Consider the following 27,179-nt stretch of genomic DNA (forward strand, 5'->3'; position numbering starts at 1 on the left):
ATAAAGCAAATATTTGTATTTATACTCTTTCCATACAAAATAAAGCAAATATTTGCGATGTACACATATGTACCGTGCAAATACATACAAAATAATAAGATTTTGCATTATATATGGTGACAAAGGCGTTTTATTTAGTTGGTGCACATATCGAAGATTAATTACTTGTTGGCTTTAAGTGGATTGGACTCAACAGATTAAAAAAGATGATGATAATGATGCAACTAAAGAGGGACGAGTTTATTTAGGAATTAATTGAGGGGCAAAGGAGGACGAGGGCTTCAAGAACTTGGTACGAGTACCAGAGAATGGGATGTCAGACGTGGATGCGGTAGGCTTCAAGAACTTTAGTCTATCTGTAGTTGTGACTCACTATAAAGCCTAATGAGTTTGTCTTGATCAGAATGGCCAAATGGGCGGTACTCTGGCTCATAGAATTTGGACTGGTCATGGGAGTAGCTACAAGTTTGAAGGATGTTAATAAAAGGGTTTTGTTGTCCAATAATGGTGACCTGGTGAAACCTAAGGGTGTTCACGGTTTAGTTAATTGAACTATATCCAAAAGTTTCAAATTAAACCGGTCTTAATGATTTTTCGATATCTTTGAACCAAAACTAAATTCATACCATTGATTAACAAGTTGATCGGTTTTGGTTTTTTATTGGTTATGTTCTTTAGTTTTAGTTTTTTTATATTTATAATATATATTGTATAAATACATGTATAATATTATATTATAAATAATAAATGATATACAATATGTTTATAAATATATATATATATATATATATATATATATATATATATATAAAATGTATATATTAATCATTTCAGTTAACCGTTATTTTTTTAGGTTAACCGACAATCAAACGGGTGTTTTGATCTTTTTCAAAAGCACTGAATCAGAACCGAATTGATCAGTTCGGTTAACAGTATTTTTTGGTTCAATTTTCGGTTTTATGGACACCCCTAGTGAAACCTGCAAGTTTGCATCAGAAGCGGAGTCCAAAAACAATTTAGTACCATCTATAAGAGCAAAGGAGCCCAACAGTGAGTTGTGATTCTAGGAAAAACCTACAATGCATCCATAAATTCTGTACATCATGAATTTTTACCTATTTGTACTAGATTTAAATGCAAAAATGATTGTCGGGATTTGCAACGGTCATCTTCTTCGATATATTTCACTCTCAGCGTGAAAAAATGAGTCTCTAAAGCATTCTATCCCTTCAAGTATATATGAAGGTAAAATGGACCTTTTCTCGTTGCCAATCTCTCAACCTGTACTCTCCCCCCATTTCCCTGTTTCATTTTGAAAATTTGAAGGAGAATGACGGATAAACTAGTATTTTCGCTTAGTTAACAGACGTTAATGACAGTCGTTAATGGCGAAGAATTTTTAGACAATTGTAGAACTTAAGGGTGCTATATGATAATATGTAAACAATAAAGATAGAATTAATCAATTAACTAAATCATAAGGGTAATTTAAAAAAATTGTCCTAATCCATTAAACCATTTTCATTTGGACAACCAGCGCCTTGATTTATAGGGCAGCTTCTCTCTTCCCGCCCAAACGCTCCCTCTATTCTCACATTCCAGTCACTTCCGGCGCGCGTTCACAGGCACTTGAAATTGCAGTTAACTGTCTGTCAAGTTAGGGTTTTGAATCCCATTGTTGCATACAATTTGATGATTTGATCTCCTCTAAGCTCTAATGGCTGTATCGAACGAGGAAAGAGGTGCTACTGTTGTACTGGAGGAAGAAAAGGAGGGGAGCCGTGAAGAGTCTGCTGATTACTATTTCGAGAAGGTTGGAGAACCTGTACCTCTTAAACCCCACGATTCCGTTTTCGATCTCGAAAGTCTTCCAGCACAGCCATTGGCGGTGTCCGAACAATTTGGTGCCATTTTTGTCGCCCATCCCGAAGGTTCTCCCTCTTACGTTCAGTTCGACTTTTGTCGATTCTGATATTCCGTTAACGTTACCAAAAAAAAAAAAGAAAAAAAAAAAATTCTGTTAAGACTACTACTTATGGTTGGGTTTTGAGTTTATAATTTCCAGGTTTCTGCGTTGCGAGGACAAAGGACGTTATCGAGTTGGCCAAGGATATTAAAAACAAAGGAAGTAGTTCCTGCATCCAAGAGCTGAGTATTGTAGATGTTCCACTTGGTAAGGTTTACATACTGGCACTGTCTATGGACTCTTCAACGCTTGCTGCTGCCGTTGGAGGAGATGTTCACTTTTTCTTGGTCGATTCGCTTCTCAAGAAGGTATTCATTTTAATTTTTGATGCTAATGATAATCTCATTTTCACAGGCAGGGCATAGACCCATACAATTCCTTAGACCAAAATATCTAGCAGAAATTCATTTTGCGATTGCCTTCTCTTGGATTTTATTAAATTCCTTTTGGGTTGTTGCTTCTGTTTTTCTTGATGCTTATATAGTCCTACTTTAAAAACAGAGACCTTATTCAAAATCCAGAAATAATTTCCACATTCCATGTTACAATGAAGTACCTGACCTATTTTACTCAGACATACTAACTTCTGTTTTGAGTCTTTGTACAACGATTGGATACAAAATTCATAAACATGAAAACAAGAAATACCTTTATGGTATGAAATGAAAATCATTCTTTGGATGGATATTATTCAATTAGTATATTCTCTTTTTGCAAAACGGAACATACTATGTGATGATGCATTTGCTATCTATTCTATGCTAATTAGGAGGAGATGCTCCAGAGACATCAGAGGGTGTACTCAATACAAAGTTCGGTTATATCATGTTTGCTTCTTGACTTTGGAGTAATTTAGGGACATCTCAGTAGACTCAATTTTGCCGAATTGGTATTCTGTCTGTACATAGGTTGGCAGCCCAAGTTGAAGAGATTGAGATTGCTAGGGTAATAAAAGTATATTATTCAAAAAGGGGATCCAATGAGGGCAATAAAAGTATATTTTTGGTGGCTATTCAATTGGGGATCCAATCCCTTTGGGATTTTTTTTGAATAAGGTAATAAAAGTATATTATTCAAAAGGAAGATATGCATGGGAGTCTCTCTTCCATGTGTATCAAGATGCTATGCATGGCATGCTGAAATAACTACGTGAGCATAATGTCAATTAGTCAACAATGAGAGGTTCAGACTAAAAAATTGAAGCATGCCTAATTCCCTTGAAATCCTTATGGAATGATAGCTAAGATGAAGTCGTTACAACCATATTCCTTGGGACTTCCTCTACTTATTGGCATATGCCCATGAAAACTCTGCTGCTTCTTTCCACCAGATGGCCCACGTGATTTCCAAGGAAAAACACCCATGTGAAATGGATCCTCTTTGACTTAGGCCATTCAACTTCCACAAGGTCAAGTTATCCTTGATGGAGTTTGCGAGGGACTACTACACACCAAACATATTTAGATAGTGTGACCAAATACAAACGGAAAAATCACAATGGAGAAGCAAGTTATAAGCTGATTCCTCCCAAGAATAACAGAAAATACAGGTGGTAGAATCCAGTGTCAGGGCTCAGGCCTCTTCTAACCAGGCTGTCCATTGTGTGGCATTTCTCCCAGGTGGCAGTCCAAGAGGGGAAAAAAAAACAGAAAAAAATGGAGGAGGCTGCAGACTTCCAGATGACTTTGTGGGGAAAATCACTGTTAACTGCATGAAGAAATAAAGGATCAGGTGGAGGAAATATTTAACTGAGACTGTCCCTGAAGGATCAATGATCCATTTTCTTCTGTTGGAAATATTAGAATCAACTGGACTGTTTTTCATTTTTGGTGGCTATGAAGGGTTTGATTTTTTCGTTGGATCTATCTTTTGCCGTCATTTTTTTATTAGCATTTGCCATCAGGTTTTATTATTATCTCAGTTGGGCCATCTTCTAATAGCGGGGCAGGATTCATGTAAGCTAACCCTATTTTTTTTTCCTTTTTGAGAAGTGGTAAAATGTTGTATTAATATTCAAGGATGAGTTTAGTTTTAATTGTCTGGAATTTTAGGTAGTAAAGGTATTTTTGTCATTTAACATTATTTGAGCAGATTAGCCATCCCAAGCATATGCTTTCAAAGTTTCAAGGTTCCAAGGCGAATCATGGCGATAGAGGGGTGTCTTGTCACCTAGTTGCCTAGGCACTTACTAGGCAAAGGAAATTTTTACATAGAAACCATGAATTCTAGAGTAATTCCCTAGGTTTCATAGCAATTGGCAACCATCTTTCTTTGATAATTATCTATAGACTTCATTAAAAAGTATAAGCTTCATATTAAAACATATAGATCAACATATTTATGAGAAGGAAAAGAAGAAAGGAAAATTCAGAAAATATAGGGGATGAGAATGTTTTGAAAATTGTAATCATATCGTAAATCGTAGAGAAAGTTGAATCGAATCAAATTGTGAACCGTATTGGAAATCATAAGATTATTTCTATTTTATACAAACTTGTCAAAAAAATTAAATATGGATATATTAAGTCTAAATATATATAGGAAAGTGATTTTACCACATTTTTGATCTATATCTACCATATATCATATATGTACTTAAAACAATAGATAAGGGCTTTAAGAAAAGTCTCCCATGGCAAAACTAAACATAAACAAGAAAAAAGTAGATAAGTAATTCTTAATTGAATTTATTTGAACCGTAGTGAATCGTAAAAACCGTAAGATTTATAAATCAAATTGTAGGATTCAAAAATCGTAATATTTTTGTAGAAAAGGATTCAGACATAAGATTTGAATTGAAAACCTTGGGATTCATGATTCAAATCGTGAATTATTTTGTAAATCAAAAGATTTTGACAACATTGTTTGAGCCCCTATTTTTGTCTAGGAATAAAGAATGTGTTGCTTGGACAGAATTTTAAATTCTTCCTTGCTTGTTGCTTCAGGTAGGGCTGTTCACGGGTCGGGTTAGGTCGGTTTATTGATGTTTTTCTAACCGACCCGACCTGGTCGGGTTACCTGAAATTGAAACCGAAACCGACCCTGTGTTAAGCAAAACCGACCTGATCGGTTTGAGTCGGTTTGGGTCGGTTTCGACTCTACTTAGTGGTGACTTAGTTGCTGTTCAAGTGTTCATTTCTGGCTCTACATTCCCAAAGAAAACCAGCATTTCCTTAATGTTTTGTGGCCAATCCATGGATCCAGTTGTAGAGGGAGCAGAGTTTGAGAGACAACTTAGTTAAGTAGGTTGTAACTAGGATAGAGACAACTTAGTTAAGTAGGAACTAAGTAGGTTATAACTACTAACTAGGAACTAACTACTAAGTCGGTTCGGGTTGGGTTGGTCCGGGTTGGTCGGTTTGGTCGGGTTAGGTCTTCTTATGAACAGCTCTAGCTTCAGGTTTTGAAGTTTTTGAGGGTTCAAGACAGCATATACTGACACAAGTTGATTTGACCATAACAAATAAGAAAATAATAAAAAGAAAGTATTGATAAAAAATAATAAAATGAAACTAGTATATAAACCTACACAATGAATATTTTAGTTTAATAATATATTCAATTATTATAATATCACAAAACGAAGAATACAAAGTGTTTCATAGAGTCATGTACAAAATAGGTAGGCGATTAAGCGAGATGACCATCCATGGGCACCTTGTTGCCTGGGTGTCACCTTGATAACTATGATCCCAAATATGCTTTCCTACTACTAATTCGATTATCTTGAAAATATTTTGAGACCTTAGAAGAAAATCCTAGGAAAATCACACATTCAGACCTTAGTCTATAGAAAAGATAATCACCCCATATTCTAGAAATAGAAACAATCCTTTCAGCTGTTTTATCAAATTCTGTTTGCATCTCAAGTTTCTGCAAATATCTCCTTACACTTCTTTAAGAATTCTGCTATTGCAGTTTTTTTCCCTAGAAAAGGCAACTTTCATTTCAAGAAAAAAGAAGGGGAGGAGATATACATGAGAAAATGTACAGATGAAACAACAAAAATCCTAGAACCCACCCAAGAATTACATAGGTAAAGAATTAGCATTGTACAAAAAAGCCCTATCCACCCTGGATTTAGCTAAAGCATCAGCTATATAATTCAAATCCCTCAGTATCTACCGAGCAAGACATAGAAGCTGAGATGCCTTGAATGTCATTATGAAGGTGAGCAAGTCTCAAGGTTCCAACCATCTAATAGCATTCTTGGAGTCTCCATCAACAACAAGGGAGTTGACTTGAATGGATTTGGTGACCCTCATACCAATCAAGATAGCCCTGACTTAATCTTCTGAAGCATTAGTAACTCCAGCTGGTCCACTGTAAGCCCAAAGAACAATGCCATCAGCTTTAAGGATTAAGCCCCTAATAATAGGTGATTCCAATTGATCAAGAACTAATCTATGTTTGGCCTTGGAATTAGCAAAGGATTGGGATGAGAATCAAAATAAAATGAGTGCAGGACTTCAATAAGATTTCTATCCAAATCACCCTAATTAATACCCTTCAACCGTTTGCAAGACATCTATCTAAAAATTTGAGACATAACTCTACCTCTAAGACCTTCCAAAGCAGTGATTTAAAAGGCAAGCTTGAGGCTTATAGGTGAGGCACATTTCAAGGCCTGCACCTTGCCTGGGTGCTTTTCTTCAGTTGAGGTACATTTCTGCATTTCTGGTAGGTAGGGTTTGGGTTTGAGGTTTTATTTTATTTTATGGTTGGTTTTGGGTGTCTCAAACCCAATAGATGATCAAGTTTGTTCTGGTTTGGGTGCTCTTCTTCTTGGTTGACTGTTTTGAATGGTTCAACCCATGAGACAAGTACCCAACCTAATACCAACCCCAGATTGCCACTCCTTGTTAAAGATCATTTGCTTGCTCTGGTTTTTGGTCTAGAAAATTTTATAGATGATACTCAGTTTTGATCCTTAACCCTCTCTATATTATAAATGTCATTTCTATTACTTGGGTACTCGAGAATTTGTGGTAATGAAATATTAATAGCATTAATTTTATTCTGCTTTTATATTTGAATGATAATCACTTGGATAACGCTTCCAGTATTAATTGCTTTTATTGGCATTATGAAGGAGAAAAACCCATCTTTCCACTGTTCGCTCACTGATTCTTGCCATGCCAAAGACCTTCGGTGGAGAAAAAAATTGGAGAATTCCTATGTTGTTCTTTCTAATCATGGAATTCTATACCAGGGAGTTGTTGGAAGCCCTTTGAAAGATGTCATGGACAATGTTGATGCTGGTTTGTTCTGAACTTTTAGATTTGTTTCATTTCATTGTGTAATATGTAGCATCTTTTGCTTTAATATGCCAACAATTATTTTTGTTGTTTTTTGGTAATTCTTTTGTTCTGGATTTTATAGTAGAATATTGGTATCTTTCTTTTTTCTTCGTTGATAACTTGATGCATAGAAAAGTTACAATTATTTGAAAAGCAAGTGTGAAATTAGAAAAGAGAGACACCTATATAAAAAATTAGGGAAGAGAAGCGGAGGGTAGGCACAAGAGCAATGGAGTTGATCCACCAACAATGTAGGGGATCTGGAAAGGAATTGCAAAGTTCATCTTAGCTTTCTTAAAAATGTTTTCAATGAAGTGTGAAGTGGGACTCTTTGCTGGTGAAGTGGTGATGGGTTGAATGGTTAACAACAATGATGGGCCATGGATTTTTTCAATTGCAAATAAGGGAAGCAAGGAGGCTAGCAGATGAGGCTAAGGCTAAATTTAAATGGATCAATAGGTCAGCAAAAACAATGGCAAATATGCTGGCAAAGCAAGGGGTGCACAAGGAACATTTGTTCTAGGCTAACCTAGTCTCTTAATGTGTGATTGGCTTGGTCTAGGAGCCTTGTACTAAAACGGGTGTGATTTTGGCAGTTGGATGTGATTTTGGGATGACTTCTTACTTGATCTCATTTTCAAGGTCTAAAACGGGTGTGTTTGGAAATTTAAAAAAGGGATAGGAGGATTTGGACCTTGTCACCCTATGGTACTTTTACATGTGCATCCTTTTTCTTGTCCCTCATTCAGCTGAGTGGTGGCCATGGTTTTTCTTTTCCAATTAAGGAGATTTGGAGTAAGCTTGTTGTTCTACATAGGGTGGGTGGTGTGTGTTGGGAAGTGTATCGGGAAAGAATAATATTTGTGAGTTACTGCAAAGAAAATGATCTAATTGATGCCTTTCCCCACATTGGTGCTCTCTCTGCAAAGTCAATGATGAGAATTGCTCACTTATTAATCTCCCGCCCTTTTTCTTCTTCAATTAAAGAGTGGTTTCTATCTTTGTTTGGGTGCAAGTGGAATCTTCTGCCTAATGTACAAAGCCTATTTGCTCCTATTTTCATAAGCTGACCAAAGAAGAGGGGAAGAATACTATGGAGGTCAGTGATTTAAAAGGCGTGCCTAGGCACCTAGGCGAAGTGCATTTTAGGGTAGGCGCCTCGCCTAGGTCCTAGGCACAGCCCTTTCAAAAGGCGCATGCTTGGTGCGCCTAGCGGCTGGGCCGGGGGCAAAGCCCCCAAACCCTCATGCCACGCCCTTCATGGCAAGCCTAAACAAGTCCATGTTAGTGTCTTATTGAAGCTTCGAGAACACCCTATTAGGTAATGTTGTTCGTTTATTCATCCTAATAAAATATCTTCTTGAAAAGCAATTAAAATTAAAAAATCATTATTTTTGTGTGAGAACTAAGAAGTTAAGACCCTAAGATGGACTTGTTTGGGATTGCCTCGATGGGTGCGACACAAAGGCTGCTTGTAGAATCAGGAATCTAATATGTTTTACATTACATTAGCTAGATGAAGTAATGCAATTGAGAAAAAAATGAGATTATGGGTTTTACATGCTTAAAAATGTTTTATATGTTTGATTTTATTTTTAAGTTCTCATTTGAATATGCTTTACATGTTTTTTTTATGTATTTTAATTTTAGATAATAGGTTTTTTAAAGTATTTATTTTAAAACTTAAGTTTATGTTTTTATATTAATATTATGTTTAATATTTTTTTGCATTTTTTTGAAAAAAATGGCATTTTTTGAATTTTTTAGCTTTTTTTTTTTTTTTTAATTTTTGTGCCTTGCTTCAGAAAGGCACATGCCTTGCCTTGCCTTGCGCCTCAGGTGCAAATTGACCCCTGCACCTTTTTTTTGCACCTTGCGCTTTTAAAACACTCCATGCACAAGGGTAGTAGTTTGTTGGACAATTTGGGAAGAGAGGAATTAGAGAATCTTTCTTGAAAGAGAAAGAAGTTGAGAAGCTATCATAGAATCCATTATCATTATAGTGGTTCACTGGGTGAAGTCATTGGATCTCTACAAGGATATTTTGGGGATTGAGTTGATGAGGAATTGGAGGGAGGTAGCTGGTTCTTCTCTCTTTAAGGAGGTGGTTAGGCCTTTTTGGTCCCCATCTCCTAGAGGATTTAATAAAGTTTAACATTGATGTCAGTAGTGAAGGCAATCTGGGCCCGTTTAGCATTGGAGGAGTCTTTAGGAATGAGGAGGGAAAAGTCATTGCAATTTACTCAGGCCCTATTGGAATAGGGGATTACTTGAGGGCTGAAATTATGGCTATTGTAGAAGGGTTGCAAAAGGCTAAGGAGCTGAATATTGGGAGGTTAATAATTGAAGGTGATTCGAAGCTTGTCATAAGCTGGCTCTGAAAGGAAGAGGAGGCTGGATGGTGGTGCTACATATATGAGAAAAGGAAAGCCATAAGTTGCTACGGGGATAGAAGTGACCTACAGTTGGGTCAAAAGAGATGCAAATGCTTTTGTTGAAACACTTGCTAAACAAGGGGTGGGAAGGAACAATTTGTTTTTGTCTATGTTGTAATCGAATTCTCTGTTGGGGAGGGCTAAAAGAGTTTATTTCTCCCTTTTTTCTTTCTTTATCCATTGTTTTAAGATTTTCCTCATTAATGAATTTGGTTCTATTATTGATAAAAAAGTATGGTCTCTTTGTGACGTAGGGATTCATTGCAATTTTCTAATCTGGTCACTAAAGGATAGGGGAAATGAAATCTCGATGACTAGGAGATCTTTACTTTGTTTTATTTTTTAGGCTAGAAAAGATTGATATCGAGGAACGCAGAGATGACATAAGGTAAGGGTTTGGACGTTTGATGGGTAAATGGGCATGCTCCGAGGCAAGTTCTTCAGTTTATGTACTACTTACTTTTCTGCATAGGTTTGTCTAGAATTGGGGATGTCAACTGACCTAGTCTTATATGGGTGACTATCAGAGAGAAGACAAAATGTGAAAGTTTGATGGGGAAATGAGCAATGTTCCAAGCAAGTTCTTTAGTTTGTGTACTGCTGACCTTTATGCCTAGGTTTGTCTAGAATTAGGGATGTCAACTGACTAGGTTTGATATGGGATAATGGGGCACTGCCACTAATACTTAGATTTATAGACTATACTATAAGAGCATGTCAAGAAACCAAGAACTTCATTTTTTATCCAAGGAGAAGCACAAGGGCTGTCCAAGAGAAAGGTCAGCCTGCGGATGGATTAATTTATTTAGTTCTTTGTGTGTTGACAACAGAGTTCATCAGATCTCATAAGTTTCTTAAAAGATTTTAGTCCTATAATTATTATTTTTTGGTTGGTAGGTCTTCAATCTTATTTTAATAGGTTCTTTTGTATAAACAGGTTAGAAAAGTCCATGTGGGAGTATTTAAGAGTTATTTCTAATTCATTCTGCTTAAGATGTATTGTAGAAAGCCCTAGTTGATGTGATCATACACCTTTATTTCTGTTAACTTAATAGATAACCCCATGGATAACACTTCTAGAGTCAATGAGTTCGTTTGCTATGATGCCCATCCTATATTTGTCTACCTTGGACTAATATTTTGAAAATCATTATTTTATTGTCCATTTGGTTAATGTAATGGTGAAGGACTTTTCCCCAGCTTAGTGAGATTTTAGGGTAGGCAAGTCCTTTCCTCCCTTGCTTATTACAAATTACAATCATAGTTGATGCCCTTAGCTGATTGATCACTTTAGATTAGGATTGGTAATATGATGGAGGGTTTGTATAGGTGTAATGTGGGCTGTGCCTAGCTGGCATGACATGGTTTTGTTGTGCTGCTTGCATTATAGTGGGTTGTCCTGACACGACCCAATAGATCAGGGAGGGCGGATGGCTTGGTCCATGGGCCAACACAATTTTTTTATTAAGGAAAAATAAAAAATATATATTTAGATATTATTAATACAATATGTATTTATGTATTATTAACACTATATATATTTATATATAATATGTAGGACCCAATTGGATTCCAATAGAAGTGTGGAAAGGTATGGGAGAAGTAGGCTTGTCATGACTAAGTCGAATACTTGAAAGTGCGGTATTGGCAGTAGAGGATATTAGTGAAAATAAGAAAGAGGCAGGGGCTAATTAGTAACTTTGAGAGATTCTTGACTGCCCTTGTTACCTTTGGTTATACATAGACTTAGTTTGATCATACTCTATTTGTTAAGAGGAGAGGTTCCTTGGTGACCCTTTTGATTGTTTATGTTGATGATATTGTGGTTACTAATGATGACACCCAAGTAGTTAATTTGAAAAGGTTTCTTAACACTGAATTTGAGACCAAAAATTTGGGTGAACTCAGATATTTCTTGGGAATCGAAGTTGCTCAGTCTAAGGTTGGTATCTTTATTTCTCAATGTAAGTATGTCCTTGATCTACTTGTGGAAACTGGAAATTGGCAAACTTGGTGCTAAACCGACTTCCACTACTATAGACTTAAATCACAAGCTCTCAACTACTGATGGTGAATTGTTGACTGAAAGGGCAGTGTTAAAGAGACCGCTTGGGAAGTTGTTATATCTTTTCATGACTCGGCCAGATATTTCCTATGCAGTGTCATTAGTCTGTTCATGCATTCTCCTAAAGATACACATTTAGTAGCTATTAGAGAGGATTCTTAGTTACTTGAAAGGTACTCTAGGGAAGGGTATCCTGCATGCAAAGTATGGGCATATGAAGTTGGAAGCATACACTGGTGTTGGTTGGGCTGGGTGTATTGATCATTAGGATATCCACCTTAGGATATTGTGTTGTGGTGGCAAGGAACATTGTTTCATGAAGAAGTTAGAAGCAGTCTGTAGTGGCTACTAGATCCTTAGCTGAGGCAAAGTAGAGTTCAATGACACATGGAGTTTTAGAACTATTGTGACTTAGATCACTTTTGGGAGAATTGGGTATTGATTGTGAGAAGCCAATAATGTTATATTGCGACAACCAAGCACCTATCAACATTGCACATAATCCTATCCAGCATGACAAAACTAAGCACATAAAGGTTGATAGGCATTTTATATGGGAGAGAGTTGCTTCAAGGGAAGTATGCATGCCATTTATTGCTTTTGAAGAACAATTAGCTGATGTTTTGACCAAATGTATTCTTAAAGGGAAGCTAATATATTATATAAATAAGTTGGGCATGATTGATATCTATGCTCAGCTAAACTCTCTTCTCCAACTTCTTTCTTTTTTGCTATTTTCTTCTACCTTTTTTCCCCTTTTCTTGTTATAATCACAGATTATTTTCAGTTTTGATTGTATTGGATCACATTCGAACCAATGGACCAATTCCTAGAATTAGATTTGATAGGACCAAGGAAAACCCTTGAAGAGAATTAAGAAGACAAAGGACCTCCTAGGACTTTTGATCTCTAATGAGGTTTGGAGTTTCTTTCTCTTTGTATATTGGATAGACTGGTTGATATCAAGTTATCAACAACAGCACACCAACTTTTGTTGACATGGCTGACCATTGCTTTTAGGCAAAAAGTTGCTGTACTATGGTTGAATAATCTATTCTTCACTTTTTGGTGATTATTGAAGGAACACCAGGATTTTTTGAAAACAAGTGAAGACCACTTCACAGAATCTTCAAAGAAATCAGTTCCTTAAATTTTGTAATGTTCTGTATTATATAAAGACCATGAGCAGGGGTATTTTATGTACAATGGTAGGGTTTAATGTGACATTAACTATGAGTGGATACATTTTTTTGACCTATTCTTTTGTTTTACATGTGTAAGGTCCAAATAATATGGGGGGATTTCACGTAAAACGGGAGAATGTAGTGTGACATTAACCGTGAATGGATATTTATTTTTAATCTTTCTTTTGTGCTACACGTGGAAGGTGTCCCAATATCCAACTGTTTTCTACATTTGAAACTTGTATATAATTAATAGAGTTGATGTTACTTATGGAAAGAAAAAAAAATCATTGACCGTTGGTGAAAGAGGATCTTTCCTCACCCATTCAGTTGGTGTGTTAGCAATATACTATTGTTAAGGATGGGCAACTCATGGATCTATGGATGTTGTTAGAATTAGTTTTTTATTTCTGCTGTTAGAGTGCCGTCAGTCTAGGATGTGGTCAGCATGTTCTTTTCTTTGTTTAGGTTCTTATTATTAGGGTGGGCTGCTAGGGGCATGCTTGTAATTTCTCTTTTCTTTTATTTTTACATCATGTGAATACAAATAGGAAGTTGAGAGCCACTAGCCGATGTTTTTGACTCTCAAACACTTTTCTTCCTCTCTTCTCTCCTCTCCTCTCTCTCTTCTAGAAAGAAAATATGGTCTAGGCGATAGGAATCTTTTTTCTCCTCTGAATCACATTCCTTCCACCCATTTTTCTGACTCTTGGATAGTGAAGGCAAGAAACTCTTTTCAGACTGATCAGAACCAACTGTTGCTGTTTTTTCTGGGTTCTTCCTTGGTCGTAGCACCAAGGTAACCTTAGGAGGAGGGGGCTGATGCTGTGAAGGCTCTCTTTCTTTTGGCTGATGTTGTGAAGACTCAGTCTTGGAACTGCACTTTCGTACATGTGCTGTACGGGGATGTGCGATTCCCTTTTTACAGGTATGTGCTGTGATTGGTTGATGTGTGTTGTGCATAGACCAATGATAACTGAAGTCTAATTCTTTTGGACTATTCCTGGATGGTTCGAGTGCTGCTAGAGGATTTCATGAGTGTAATTTGTTATTTTTGGATTGTTCTTTGAACTGTTGGTTGAAGTCCAATTTCCTGGATGGTTTGAACTGTTCTTGGATGGTTTGATTATTGCTAGAAGATTTTAGCAATGTTTTTGGACTGTTTAGTGGCTGCCATTAGATTTCAGCCGTGGTTTTTTTGTTTCAAAAGCAGATTTCTGGGTGTTTAGTGCCCTAATTATGACTGTTAGAGTTAGTAGTTGAATGGGGATTAGTCTTGTGCACCTGTGGTTTAAGTTTTGTCTTGTAGCCTTTGTTTCTATCAATGGCAAATGATGATTTTGCCTCATTTGGGGTTACATCAACCTGTAGTACAGCTGGTATGGGAGCTGAAAATATGATATTTCCTATGCCAATTACCCCTTTGAATAGCTTTGAAGAAATGGTTGGTTAGCCACGAGTGTGGGGACACTCAGGCTCTAGTGTGTGTGGTTCCATACCCACACCTTGTTGCTTCTAATTTCTTTTAAGTTGGGCTGGCTGGCCTTATCCATGTTATGTTTATCATTTTTTTTTTCTATTTTATTAGGACTAGGACTTTATGTTTATTTCCTATTCTTGTAAGGAACCTAAAGCTATAAATAAAGAAGTGTATGGGGCGGCAGATATATCAATCACAGAACCCCTTCTTTCTCCTCCTCTCTTCCTTCTGCTCTTCTTTTCTCTCTCTCTCTCCTTCTCTTCGAAGAATAAAGAAGTGTATGTGTATCACTCCTTTTCTATTTCCTATTCTCTTTCTCTCTCTCCTTCTTTACACAGAAACAGTTCTAGTTCTTTCAAGTTGGTATCAGAGCATTTGATCTAGGGTTTCTCATGTGGATTTAATTCAGCTAACCACATGAGAATTATTTAGGGTTGGAAGTTTAGAGAGATCTTTTCTTCCGCTGATTCTTGGAGGTTACAAGAAGGCTTTAGCAGCTGTCCTAAGATTGGAGAGTGCTTCTTGTAATCAGGAAGAATCAGACAAGAATTAAGCGATCAAGATCAATTTTTTGATCAAGATTGGAGATGCCGATCCGATTTTTTTTGGTTCTTTGATCAAGATTCAAGGTGCTGATAGTAGTTGATTGATCAAGTTTGAAGACTGAAGGTAGCAATCAGTTTTTTGGGCAAATTTCTTATTTTCTTGAGGCCAGCAGCAGTAAGAGATAAATTGGCATACTGTTCTTCATAAAAGAGGTGCGGCCAGAAAAATCTCTTCTTTTTTCACCTGTATTTAGGGTTTTTTGAGAGGAAAACCTAAAGTCCAGGACTGACATTAATTCCAGGACAGTAGTTGGCTGTTATCAGTCCTAGGTTGGCTGTTATTTGTTTTTGGGTAACTGCAAATCATTGTCCTAGGTCGGCCGTTACCAGTCTTGGGGTACAGTTTTTTTCCCTTATTATAGTAGTTTAAAGCCTTTTCTTAATCAACTCCTAACCTGGAATGTAGTTCAAGAACCAAGGGGAAGGTGTTTTTGAGACTCGTTGTTCAAGTAATATGACTGAGAACACCTTTTAGATTACAACTGTTAAGTTTGATGGATCAAACTACTTAGAACGGGCCCAATCAGCCATAATGGCTATTGGGGGGAGAGGAAAACTAATTTCTTGCTAGGGGATGTGAAGGAAGCCTCCAAAGAGGACCCTACTTATGCTAAGTGGGTTCAGGAGAATTTTTTGGTGATGACATGGTTGTGCAACTCTATGTAGCCACACATCAGCCAAAACTACTTGTGGGCCAAAACAATTAAGGAAATATGGGATATTGTGAAGGAAACCTACTCTCAGCCCCTTAATGTTGCTAGGGCTTATGAGCTGAAATGTGAGGTTGAAAATCTGAGGCAAGGAGAAAAGCAGGTCTCTGTTTACTTTTCAACCTTAAAATCCTTGTGGCATGAAGTTGACCATCTTGAAACAATTGAGTGGGAGAGTCAGAAAGATGCACAGACATATAGAAAACAGATTGAAACTAATAGAGTATTTGAGTTCCTATTTGGTCTAAATTCTGAATATGACATTGTGAGTGTGGCTTTATCACAAGCCTATTCTTTAGTGCACAATGAAGAAACTAGGAGAAAGGTTATATTGCAGCAACAACCCAATGAATCAGCCTTGGCAGCAGTTAGACCTAAATCTGGAGGGGATAAGGAGAAGGATGTGAAGAAGGACTTAATATGTGAACACTACAAGAAACCTAAGCATACTAAGGACACCTGTTGGAAGTTGCACCCTCATCTAGTTCCAGCAAAACTCAGAAATAAGAAAGGGAATGCTAATATGTAACCTAAGCATACTAAGGACACCTGTTGGAAGTTGCACCCTCATCTAGTTCCAGCAAAACTCAGAAATAAGAAAGGGAATGCTAATATGGCTGTCAACACTGATAGTACAACCTCATCAGGCACAAGAGGCACTCCTCTAGATACCCTAGCTGTAGTCCGAGCTGCTCTAACTTAGCTAGTAAATGAATTTAGTAATTCAACTCATTAGCCAACACCAGCTCAACCTACTTCAGCCCTTGCTCATATAGGTACAAGAACTACTACATGTCATGCTGTTGTCCCAGGTAATACTAGACCTTTCTAGGTAATAGATTCAAGCAAATCATATGACCAACATATCTACTTTATTTAGCACCTAATGTTTATTCTCTGGGAGAGAGAGTTTCTATTGCTGATGGCTTTCTTGTACCAATTTTGGCAAGGGAGACACTAGATTATCAGAAACCATCACCCTATCCTCAGTTTTGCATGTTCGTAAGCTTAGTGCTAACTTACTTTCAGTTAGTAGTATTACTAAAAATCAAAACTGTTCGGTAACCTTCTTCCCTGATCTGAGTATTTTTTAGGATCTAGAAATGAAGAAGATGATTGGGATTGGCCGTGAGATGAATGGGGTCTACCTGCTTGAACATTCACAGGGGGAGTAGAGTGAAGCAGGGAAATTGTTTGTTTCTCGATCTTGTAGTAAGATTATGCTTTGGCACAACTGCTTAGGTCATTTATCTTTTGGGTCTTTAAAGAGTCTTTTTCCAAACTTGTTTGAGTTAGTAGAAGTGTCTGGGTTAAAATGTGAAAGTTGTGAGCTTGCCAAACTTTTGGGTGTACTTGTTTCAAATCCTTGGACCTCATTGCTCCAAGTTTGATCCCAAAGCCACTAAGTGTATTTTCCTTGGGTATGCACAAAATCAAAAGGGATATTGCTGTTATGAGCCAGTTTCAAGAAAACGCTTTGTGTCCATGGATTTCACATTCTTTGAGGATATGCCCTACTATCACAAGGCTTCTCAGGGGGAGAATAGTGAGGAAGGGGGTTTAGTTTCAGCCCCAAAGTTCCTTTACTTGTCCCAATTATTGAGGGGGGGAGTTGTGAAGAAGGTTATAAAAAATGAAAAGTTGAGAGTGTATCATAGAAAGTGGTGGAGGTAGGTTGATTCTCGTACTCAACAGCAATTCAGGCTAATTCCAATATCTTCTACAGCCCCAGATCCAGACACTACTACTGCTTCCACTGTTGATCCCACTGTTATAGATGCTCAGCCTTCACTGACAAATGACCTTGTTCTTCTAATTGCTATTTGTAAAGGGAAGTGCTGTTGCACCTCATCCATTGCCCATTGCATCTCCAAGCTCCTTTCTTTTAATCGTCTCTCAGAATCCTACAGATCTTACTGGACATCTATTTTTGCTATTCCTATACCCAGAAAAGTGCAAGAAGCTCTTTTGATACCTGAATGGAAGGAAGTAATGCAAGTAGAGATGGATGCTCTTGTCAAGAACAACACATGGGAACTAGTTAACCAGCTTGAAGGGAAGAAACTTGTTGGATGCAGATGGGTGTTTACTGTGAAATATAATGCTGATAGTACTGTAGAGAGGAATAAGGCTAGATTGGTGCAAAGCGATTCACACAAACCTATGGCATAGACTATATAGACACCTTTGCACCTATTAAAAAATGAACACTATCAGAGTTATTCTATCCATTGTTGCAAACTTCCCATGGCCACTATTTCAGCTGGATGTTAAGAATGCCTTTCTCAATGGAGACTTGCAAGAAGAAGTATAAATGGAGTTAACCCCCTAGCTTTTATAGTACAGAAGCAGGAAAAAAAGTTTGCCTTTTGAAGAAGGTCTTGTATGGGCTTAAACAAACTCTGAGAACTTGGTTTGATAGGTTTAGACTAGCTTTGGACAAATTCGAATACATACAAGCTTAGTCAGATCATACTCTCTTCTTTAAGAAGACAGGTCATTCCCTAACTCTACTTGTAGTCTATGTAGATGACATTGTGATAACAGGAAGTGACACTTGTGAAATTGAAACCCTTAAACAACACCTTCACAAGGAATTTGAAGTGAAAGACCTAGGAAAGTTACACTATTTCCTAGGAAGTGAGGTAGCTCGATCTAAGCATGGCATTTTCATCTCCCAAAGGAAGTATGTTCTGGACTTATTGGAAGAAACTAGCAAGTTAGGAGTGAAATCTGCTGATATTCCCATTGAGCCTAACCATAAGATAAGTGCAGAGAGTGGAGAACTCCTTATGTCGTCAGTGTTGTCAGTCAATACATGCATTCTCCTAGGACAACTCACCTCCTTGCAGTAGAAGGATTTTTGCCTACTTAAAAGAGATGTCCAGGGAGAGGTATACTCTTCAAGAATAATGGTTATATGAAAATAGAAGTGTATACAGATGCGGATTGGGCTGGATGTATTGATGACAAGAGGTCATCCTCTAGGTATTATGCATTTGTGGGGGGGAAATCTTGTTTCCTGGAGAAGCAAGAAACAAAATGTTGTTGCTCGCTCCAGTGCAGAAGCAGAATACAGATCCATGGCCAATGGTGTTGCAGAAGTGTTATGGCTTAGATCCTTGCTTAATTAGTTAGAGGTTGATTGTGAGAAGCCTTTGATGCTGTATTGCGATAATCAAGCTACAATTAATATTGCCCACAACCCAATACACCATGATAGGACTAAGCATATCGAGGTTGGCAGACATTTTATTCGAGAGTGAGTCGCATCTCAAGAAGTATGCCTTCCTTTCATTGCCTCAAACATGCAGTTAGCTGATCTCTTCACCAAAGCAGTCACAAAAATCAAATTGGAGATGAATCTATGCAAGTTGGGCATGACAAATATCTACTTTCAACTTGAGGGGGGAGCGAAGAAATAGTTGGTTAGCCATGAGTGTGGGGTTCCATGCCTACACTTAGGCTCTAATGTGTGTGGTTCCATACACTAAGCATAACTAGGGCCGGTTGGCTTTATCCATGTTATGTTTATCCTTTTTTTTCTGTTTTATTAGGACTAGGACTTTATGTTTATTTCCTATTCTTGTAAGGAACCTAAAGCTATATATAAAGAAGTGTATGGGGCGGCAGATATATCAATCACCGAACCCCTTCTTTCCCCTCCTCTCTTCCTTCCACTCTTCTTTTCTCTCTCTCCCATTCTCTTCGAACCTGTGTATCACTTCTTTGATTACACAACAACAGTTCTAGTCCTTTCAAGTGGCTTAAACTACTTGGAGTGGGCTAAAGGTGTAAAACTACGTAACAGCCAGGGGAAAAGTTGGGTACATAAATGGAAGAGTGAGAGAACCCAAGAATGAGGCAACTGAACATGATAGATGGGACCAAGAGAACAATATGGTGATGTCCTGGCTTTTGGTAGCCATGGAATCTGATGTGAAGAACTTTATGTGGGCAGACAACACTAGTGAAATATGGGAACGGGCCAAAACCACCTATTCTGAGCAGAGGCACTATGCCCATATTTACCAGTTACAAGCTGAATCCTCAACCTATAAATAAGGGTTCGTAGTTTGTCAGCTCATTATTCAACCCTTACTTCAGTATGGAAGGAATTGGACGACTATCAAGATGTAGAATGGAAACATGATGATGATGCTGAAGCCTATAAGAAGATGGTTTCTCAGCAATGGGTTTTTGCTTTCTTGTTGGGACTAAACCCTGTATATGAACCTCAAATTTTAGGGAGTAAAGAGCTGCCGTCAGTTCAAGAGGTGTATGCCCTGGTTCAATTTGAGGAAAGTAGGCGGAGTGTGATAGTTACAACTGAGGGGAAGAAACAGGTGGCATTAGCTACAATGGGTGATAACAATATGCGAAAGAAAATTGACTCCAAGAAGGTTGATGATAAGGACAAGTTGTTTTGTAGCCACTCCCGATGTTCAAGACATACATGGGACACATGTTGGGATCTCCATGGGAGGCCAAATTGGGTTGTAAAGAACAAAGAACAGGGTAAGGTGCAGGGTCAGAAGAAGCCTAATACAAAACATAATGTGGCAAATATGGCAATCCAAGATACTTGGTCTGGTGGAGTGTTGACTAGTATTGCTCGGCAGTATTTCACTGGTTCTGACTCCAAGGAAGATATCATGAATTCCTTCCGAAGTCATTTGGAATCATATGGTAGGGCCTTGCGCTAGATGGATAGTTTAGTCACTAGTACCCCTTCTACTTCATTTGTGTCTACATCAACTAATGCAGCTTCTGCCTTCCATGTATCCATTGTCTCTGATTCCCCCTGGATCATTGACTCAAGGGCCTCTAACCACACGACTAGTAATCCAAACATTTTTTTTCAGTCTTATAACCTTTTGTCACAAAGGGATAAGGTGAGACTTGCAGATGGATCATTCTCCTCCATTGCAAGCCAAGGATCAATATCCCTTCCTCATGAACTTAAATTGAATAATGTTTTGCATGTTCCTCAACTTTCCATCAATCTGCTTTCCATTTGTAGTATCACAAACTCTTTAAACTGTAGTGAAATCGTTTTTCCTGATTCATGTGTTTTTGAGGATCTAACTTTTAAGAAGACTATTGGTAGAGGAAGCTTAGTGGATGGTCTCTACACTCTCAACAAGGCTGGTTTCTTGGTGTCATCTTCAAAGTTGCATAGTTAGTCAAATAAGAGTCATTTTTTTATGGCATAATCGGTTAGGTCATGTGTCCTTTGAAATAATGATGTCTTTGTTTCCTCATTTATTTCAGTCATGTTTAGTGTCAGATTTCCAATGTCAAACATGTCAGTTGAGCAAGCAATGTAGAACAACATTTTATTCACATAATAAAAGATCATGTTTCCTTTTCCATATTGCGTATTCTGATGTGTGGGGGCTTACTACTATAACTTTGGAGGGTGGGTATAAGTACTTTATCACATTGATTGATGATTTATCCCATTATACATGGGTATTTCTCATGCAGTAGAGAAGAAGTTCCAAAGGTTGTGCGGGATTTCCAGAGGATGGTGTTTACATTGTTTTTCAATCGGATAATGCAAAGGAATATTTCCATGGTGAGTTCAATGAGTTATTTGCTTTCCATGGATCCATTCATAGGAGTTCATGTGCAAGAACACTACAACAAAATGGTGTTGCAGAGAGAAAGAATAGACATCTATTTGAGGTTGCACAAGGGACGATGTTGCACATGAATGTACCAAAACGTTTTTGGATAGATGTTGTATTGGCTGTTGCTTATGTCATCAATTGCATGCCTTCCAGGGTTCTAAACTACAGGGCCCCTCATCAATTGTTGTTCCCCAATCTCTTTTGTTTTCCATTCCCATGAGTGTTTGGTTGTCGTGCTTTTGTCCATGATTTATTTTCGTCTCGTGGTAAGTTAGATCGTTGGTCTATTCCATGCATCTTTCTAAGGTATCCCTCTACTCAAAAGGGTTACTAGTGCTTTGATCCCATTGATCATAAGTTCTTTGTCTCATGGATGTTTCCTTTTTTGAGTTTGAACCATTCTTCCCTGCTTCTCCTTAAGGGGAGAGTAGTGTAGAAGAGAAGCAGGTATAGGTTCAGGTCCAGGTCCATTAAGTCTCTATTCCCTCTATTCCTGATTATACTCATTTTCTTATCTTCTAATGTACGCACTGTAGAGATCAACAATGTGACAAAGATGTGGAGCCACCAAACACTGAGCAACCGACACCTTCAGACCATGGTTTAAAATGTCCCCAATTTCCCTAGTACTTTCATGACATATTTCCATTTCCATGGGTAGCGATACAATTTTACCGGAATCGTCATTTCCCCAATGAACACTATTTGCACTATGTGGAGTACAAGAGATACTTTCTATGACATATTTCCATTTCCACTTCCATGGGTAGCAATATGTAATTTTACTAGAATCAACATATTCCCTAGTGAACACTACCAATACTATGTGGGGTCCTAGAGATAGTATTATAACATAAGTTGGTGACAATATTGTAGATATGTGAAGTAACAATGTTGTTGTCCACCTAACTTACATGATTACCACTTTGAATTAGCTCAACATTCATATCAAATAGGAAGTTAATTATTAGTTTTTTTTTTTTGTATAATAGATTATTTGGTTGATCTATTACAACCATTTACATTTTTTATGAGTTCTCATTCTTTCATTAAGCTCTGAATCTTAAGGTTTACAAGTTAACTTGCGAGCATATTCTTTTGTCTATAACCTTAGTTTCTTAGCTTTGTTTAATGATTTAGAACAAGATAATAATTTAAAAAGGTGTGCCTATACTTCTTTTATCATTTCATAAAATACCATTTTATATTTTGCATATTTTACAATGTCTTTACCATGTTTATAATTTTTACAAATATTTTCATACAATATTTTTGACATTTCTGACGTGTCTTATATTTGGATGACCAACATTTCCACCGACATCAACATTTTAAACCTTGCTTCGGACTCCTAGGAGGTAAGTCCAAATGAACTAGGTATTATTCCACCTGTTGATATTCCAACTCTCACTTCAGTTGTGGATGACCTTGACATTCCTATTGCTTAAAGAAAGGGAGTTAGGTCATGCACTACCAAACACCCCATTACCTAGTATGTCTCTTATCACCACATTTTCCCTCTTATCATGCTTTCTTATCTGTAGTTGATAACATCCCGATACCTAAAAATGTTACAGAGGCTTTAAAATACGCTGAATGGACAGATTCTATAGAGGAGATTAATGCCTTCCAAGGGGGGAGGACCTAGTAGGGTGCAATTTGGTGTTTTTAGTGAAACACAAGGTAGATGGGACAATTGAAAGGTACAAACCAAGGTTGGTAGCAAAAGGGTACACTCAAGTCTATGGTGTTGACTATGATGAGGCGTTTGCTCCAGTAGCTAAGATGATCTCAATTCGGGCTCTTCTATCATTTGTTGCAAAGTTTGACTGGGAATTACATTAGTTGGATATAAAAAATGCCTTCTTAAATGATGACTTGGAGGAGGTGTACATGGTTCAACCCTTGGGGTTCTGAGTTAAAGGAAGTGAAAATAAGGTGTGCATTCTAAGATAGTCTCTCTATGATTTAAAATAATCTCCTAGGGCGTGGTTCAGTAAATTTCATATGGTGGTCCAGCAAGTAGGATTCAAATAATGTTAGTTTGATCACATTCTCTTTGCGAAGAGATGTTAGGAACATGTTGCTGTATTGATAGTATGTGTGAATGATATTATCATTATAGGAAACTGGAGCTCAGAAATACAAAGTTTGAAGGGGTTCCTAGCCTCCAAATTTGAAGTGAAAAATCTGGGTCCACTAGCACTTTCTTGGAATTGAAGTTGCCCGCTCAAAAAGGGGCATCTTTATGTCCTTGATCTGTTACAAGACACAGACAAGTTAGGAGCAAAACAGACAGATACTCCTATGGATGTAAATCATAAACTAGGTAATTGTGATGGTGAACCTTTGAAAGATGTGAAATAGTTTCAAAGGTTAGTGGGAAAGTTGCTTTATTTGTCCATGACATGTCCAAAAATTGCTTATTTAGTTGGGGTCTTGAGCCAATTCATAGAAGCAACAGAGAGGATTCTTAGGTATTTGAAGAAGCATCCAGGAACAGGGTTGTTACTTAATAAACATAATCATCTGAAGGTGGAAGTCTACACAAATGTTGATTGTGCAGGTGTTGTGGATGATAGAAAGTTCACAAGTGGATACTGCACATTTGTGGAAGGAAATCTAGTGACATGGAGAAGTAAAAGTCAAGTACTTTGCACATGGGGTCATTGAAGTACTTTGGTTGAAAGAATCTTCTAACGGAACTTGGGATAATTGTTCACAATCCTATGTCTCTTTATTATGACAATAAGGCAACTATAAATATTGCTAGCCATCCTGTCCTACACGATAGGACCAAGCACATTGAAGTGGACAAGCATTTCATAAGAGAAAAATTGGAAAAAGGGAGAATTTTGTACTCCTTATGTCAATTCCAAGAAGCAACTAACCAATGTTCTCACAAAAGGGCTTCATACTTGCGGCATGATGAATTGTGTGACAAGTTGGGCATGATAGATATATTCAACCCAACTTGAGGGTTAGTGTTGTTAGAATTAGTTTTTTATTTCTGCTGTTAGAATGCTGTCAACATGTTCTTTTCTTTGTTTAAGTTCTTATTATTAGAGTGGGCTGCCAAGGGCATGTTTATAATTTCTCTTTTCTTTTATTTTACATCATGTTAATACAAATAGGAAGCTGGGAGCTGCCAATTGATGTTTTTGACTTAAACACTTTTCTTCCTTTCCTCTTCTCTTCGTTTCTCTCTTCTCTCCTCTCTCTCTTCTATAAAGAAAATAGATGTTAATTAAGTTGGTTTATATCTTGTCCTTAGTAATGCCTTTATTAAGTTAGTGCTGCATATAGTTATCTATATATATATTGTCATTTAATTTGCACCATTTTTTATCAATATTTAATCAAGATCTTTTTAATTTCTCTTTTCTACAGTTGAATGGAGTTTTAAAGGCAATTTTGTTGCTATTGCAAAGAAGAATATTTTAAGCATCTTGTCATCCAAATTTGAAGAACAGTTTCACATATCATTATTGTTCAAGTCATGGATTGGTGATGCTGATCCAAAATATACAATAAAAGGTATTCTTGTTTCTAGTATTTTATCTATTAGTTTTCCTTTAAATTCATCCTTTCTTTGATTTGTTATTCTCAATTCTTGATCCGAAACAAAAGGTGCTGAAATGTGGATAATTTTTCTTTATTCTTGAAAGAAATTTTATGACTTTGATTGATAGCATCAAACCCTTTTTTTTCATCAGTAATTTTATAAAAGATTAAGACAATATGTACAAGTAAGAATTGTAGCTTGGTAGGCTACCTGTTGTTAGACAATGTATGCCCTTAGCTCTGATTAGATTGATGTACATAAAACATTATTAGTGAATGAATAAAATACATTAATTCATAAAAAATTGAATAAAATACATTATTGTTTTATGTTCTAATTGGCATGTTTTTTGTGAATTACTTCTTAAACTGAATAGTTATGAGGCTTATGTTAGTTTAGAATGCTCTCAACATTGGATAGATGTGGGGAGTCTATCTTGACAAGGCTGGCATTGGTGGAACAACTTGTCTTGGCTGCTAATAGACCTGTTCATGGGCTGGGCTCGAGCCGGGCTTTCACTCTGGATTAACAGAATTTTTAAAGCCCGAGCCCGAGCCCAGCCTGACCGTCAGGCCTACAACTTGGGCCCAAGCTCGACCCTCATAAAAAGCCCGAAGCCCGGGTCTGGGCCTGAGCTCGAAATTTAGCCCATACTGTTAGCGGTTGAATAGAGAGAGAGATTATAAAGAAAAGAATAAAAAATGTTGTTGAGCAAGAGCAAGTGAAGAGAGGAGAGGAGAAGAGAGAAGAGAGGTGAGTCGAGTGACTGAAAGCCCTCTAGAACATAGGGGGCGAAAGAATGATTTATTATTTATACGAGTACAGTTGAACAATATAAACATAGGAGAAATTACAACAATACCCTTATGGTACTAAACCTGAAATACATAAACAACCGACAACACTCCCCCTCAAGTTGGAGCATAGATATCAATCATGCCCAACTTGTCACAAAGATCATGATGTCTGGGAAGGTTTAAACCCTATGTAAGGATGTCTACAAGCTGGTTCTCAGAAGTGACATAGGGGGTATACACTTCGCCTGTGATAACTCTCTCTGATAAAATGCTTGTCAAATTCGATGTGCTTTGTTCTATCATGTAGCACCGGATTGGCAGCAATGCTTATAGTTGCTTTATTATCACAAAATAAAGTTATAGGTTTGGTCGCTGGGAAACCCAACTCCCCCAACAAATTCTTTATCCACATGCCTTCAGCAACCCTGTGGGCCATAGCACGATATTCAGCTTCAGCACTGGATCTAGCTACCACATTTTGCTTTTTACTTCTCCATGTAACAAGGTTCCCTCCTATAAAGGTGCAATAGCCACTGGTAGACTTTCTGTCACTTTGGGATCCAGCCCAATCTGCATCTATATAAACTTCAACTTTCAAATGTCCATGCTTTTGAAACAACAAACCAGTACCCGGATACTTCTTTAGATATCGGAGGATTCTCTCTACTGCTTCAAGATGAGAAGACTTAGGAGCATGCATGAACTGACTGAGGACACCAACAACATATGCAATGTCTGGGCGAGTCATAGAAAGGTATAACAATCTCCCTACAAGCCTCTGAAACTGTTTCATATCCTTGAGCGATTCACCACAGTTGTCACCTAATTTATGGTTGGGGTCAATGGGAGAGTCAACTGGCTTCCTTTGAGAAATCTAGGACATATTTCCTTTGAGAAATGAAGATACCCTTATTTGATCGGGCAACTTCAATTCCAAGGAAGTATCTGGCAGGTCCTAGATCATTCACTTCAAACTGAGTGGCAAGAAAAATTTCAATTTCTGAATTTCATCCTTTCAATCACCAGTAACAATTATGTCATCCACATATACAATTAGAGCAACAATTTTACCTTCTCCTTTTTTCACAAAGAGTGTGTGATCTGATTGACATTGCTTGTATCCTTTCTACTGAACTGCCACATGGAATCTGTTGAACCAAGCTCTTGGTGATTGTTTCAGCTCGTATAAGGACTTCTTCAACTTGCACACTTTCTGTTCATTGCCTTGGGCTAGAAAACCAGGAGGTTAAATCATGTACACTTCCTCTTCAAGGTCACCATTCAAGAATGCATTCTTGATGTCCAGCTGGTGTAAAACCCAATCCAGATTAGCCGCAAGAGAGGAAAGGACTAATGGAATTCATCTTGGCAACGGGGGCAAAAGTTTCTGCATAATCAACTCCATACACTTGAGTAAATCCCTTTGCCATTAAGCG

At 37.5% G+C, this 27,179-nt stretch overlaps 1 protein-coding gene across 2 annotated transcripts in view; it reads left to right on the forward strand.

Moving 5' to 3' along the window:
* The first annotated feature begins 1,550 nt into the window (after positions 1-1,550).
* Positions 1,551-27,179, forward strand: part of LNO1 (Nuclear pore complex protein) — a 101,025-nt gene continuing 75,396 nt past the window's right edge. For both annotated transcript variants that reach the window (XM_088952730.1, XM_088952731.1), the window contains exons 1-4: positions 1,551-1,931; positions 2,066-2,274; positions 7,059-7,227; positions 24,772-24,918. In XM_088952730.1, coding sequence (XP_088808856.1) covers positions 1,718-1,931; positions 2,066-2,274; positions 7,059-7,227; positions 24,772-24,918 — 739 coding nt within the window. In that variant the 5' untranslated portion in view covers positions 1,551-1,717. The remainder of the gene's footprint in view (positions 1,932-2,065; positions 2,275-7,058; positions 7,228-24,771; positions 24,919-27,179) is intronic.

This window comes from Nelumbo lutea, chromosome 7 (genome assembly GCF_056320005.1).
Source record: "Nelumbo lutea isolate HS-2025 chromosome 7, American lotus-T2T, whole genome shotgun sequence".
Lineage (NCBI taxonomy): Eukaryota > Viridiplantae > Streptophyta > Magnoliopsida > Proteales > Nelumbonaceae > Nelumbo > Nelumbo lutea.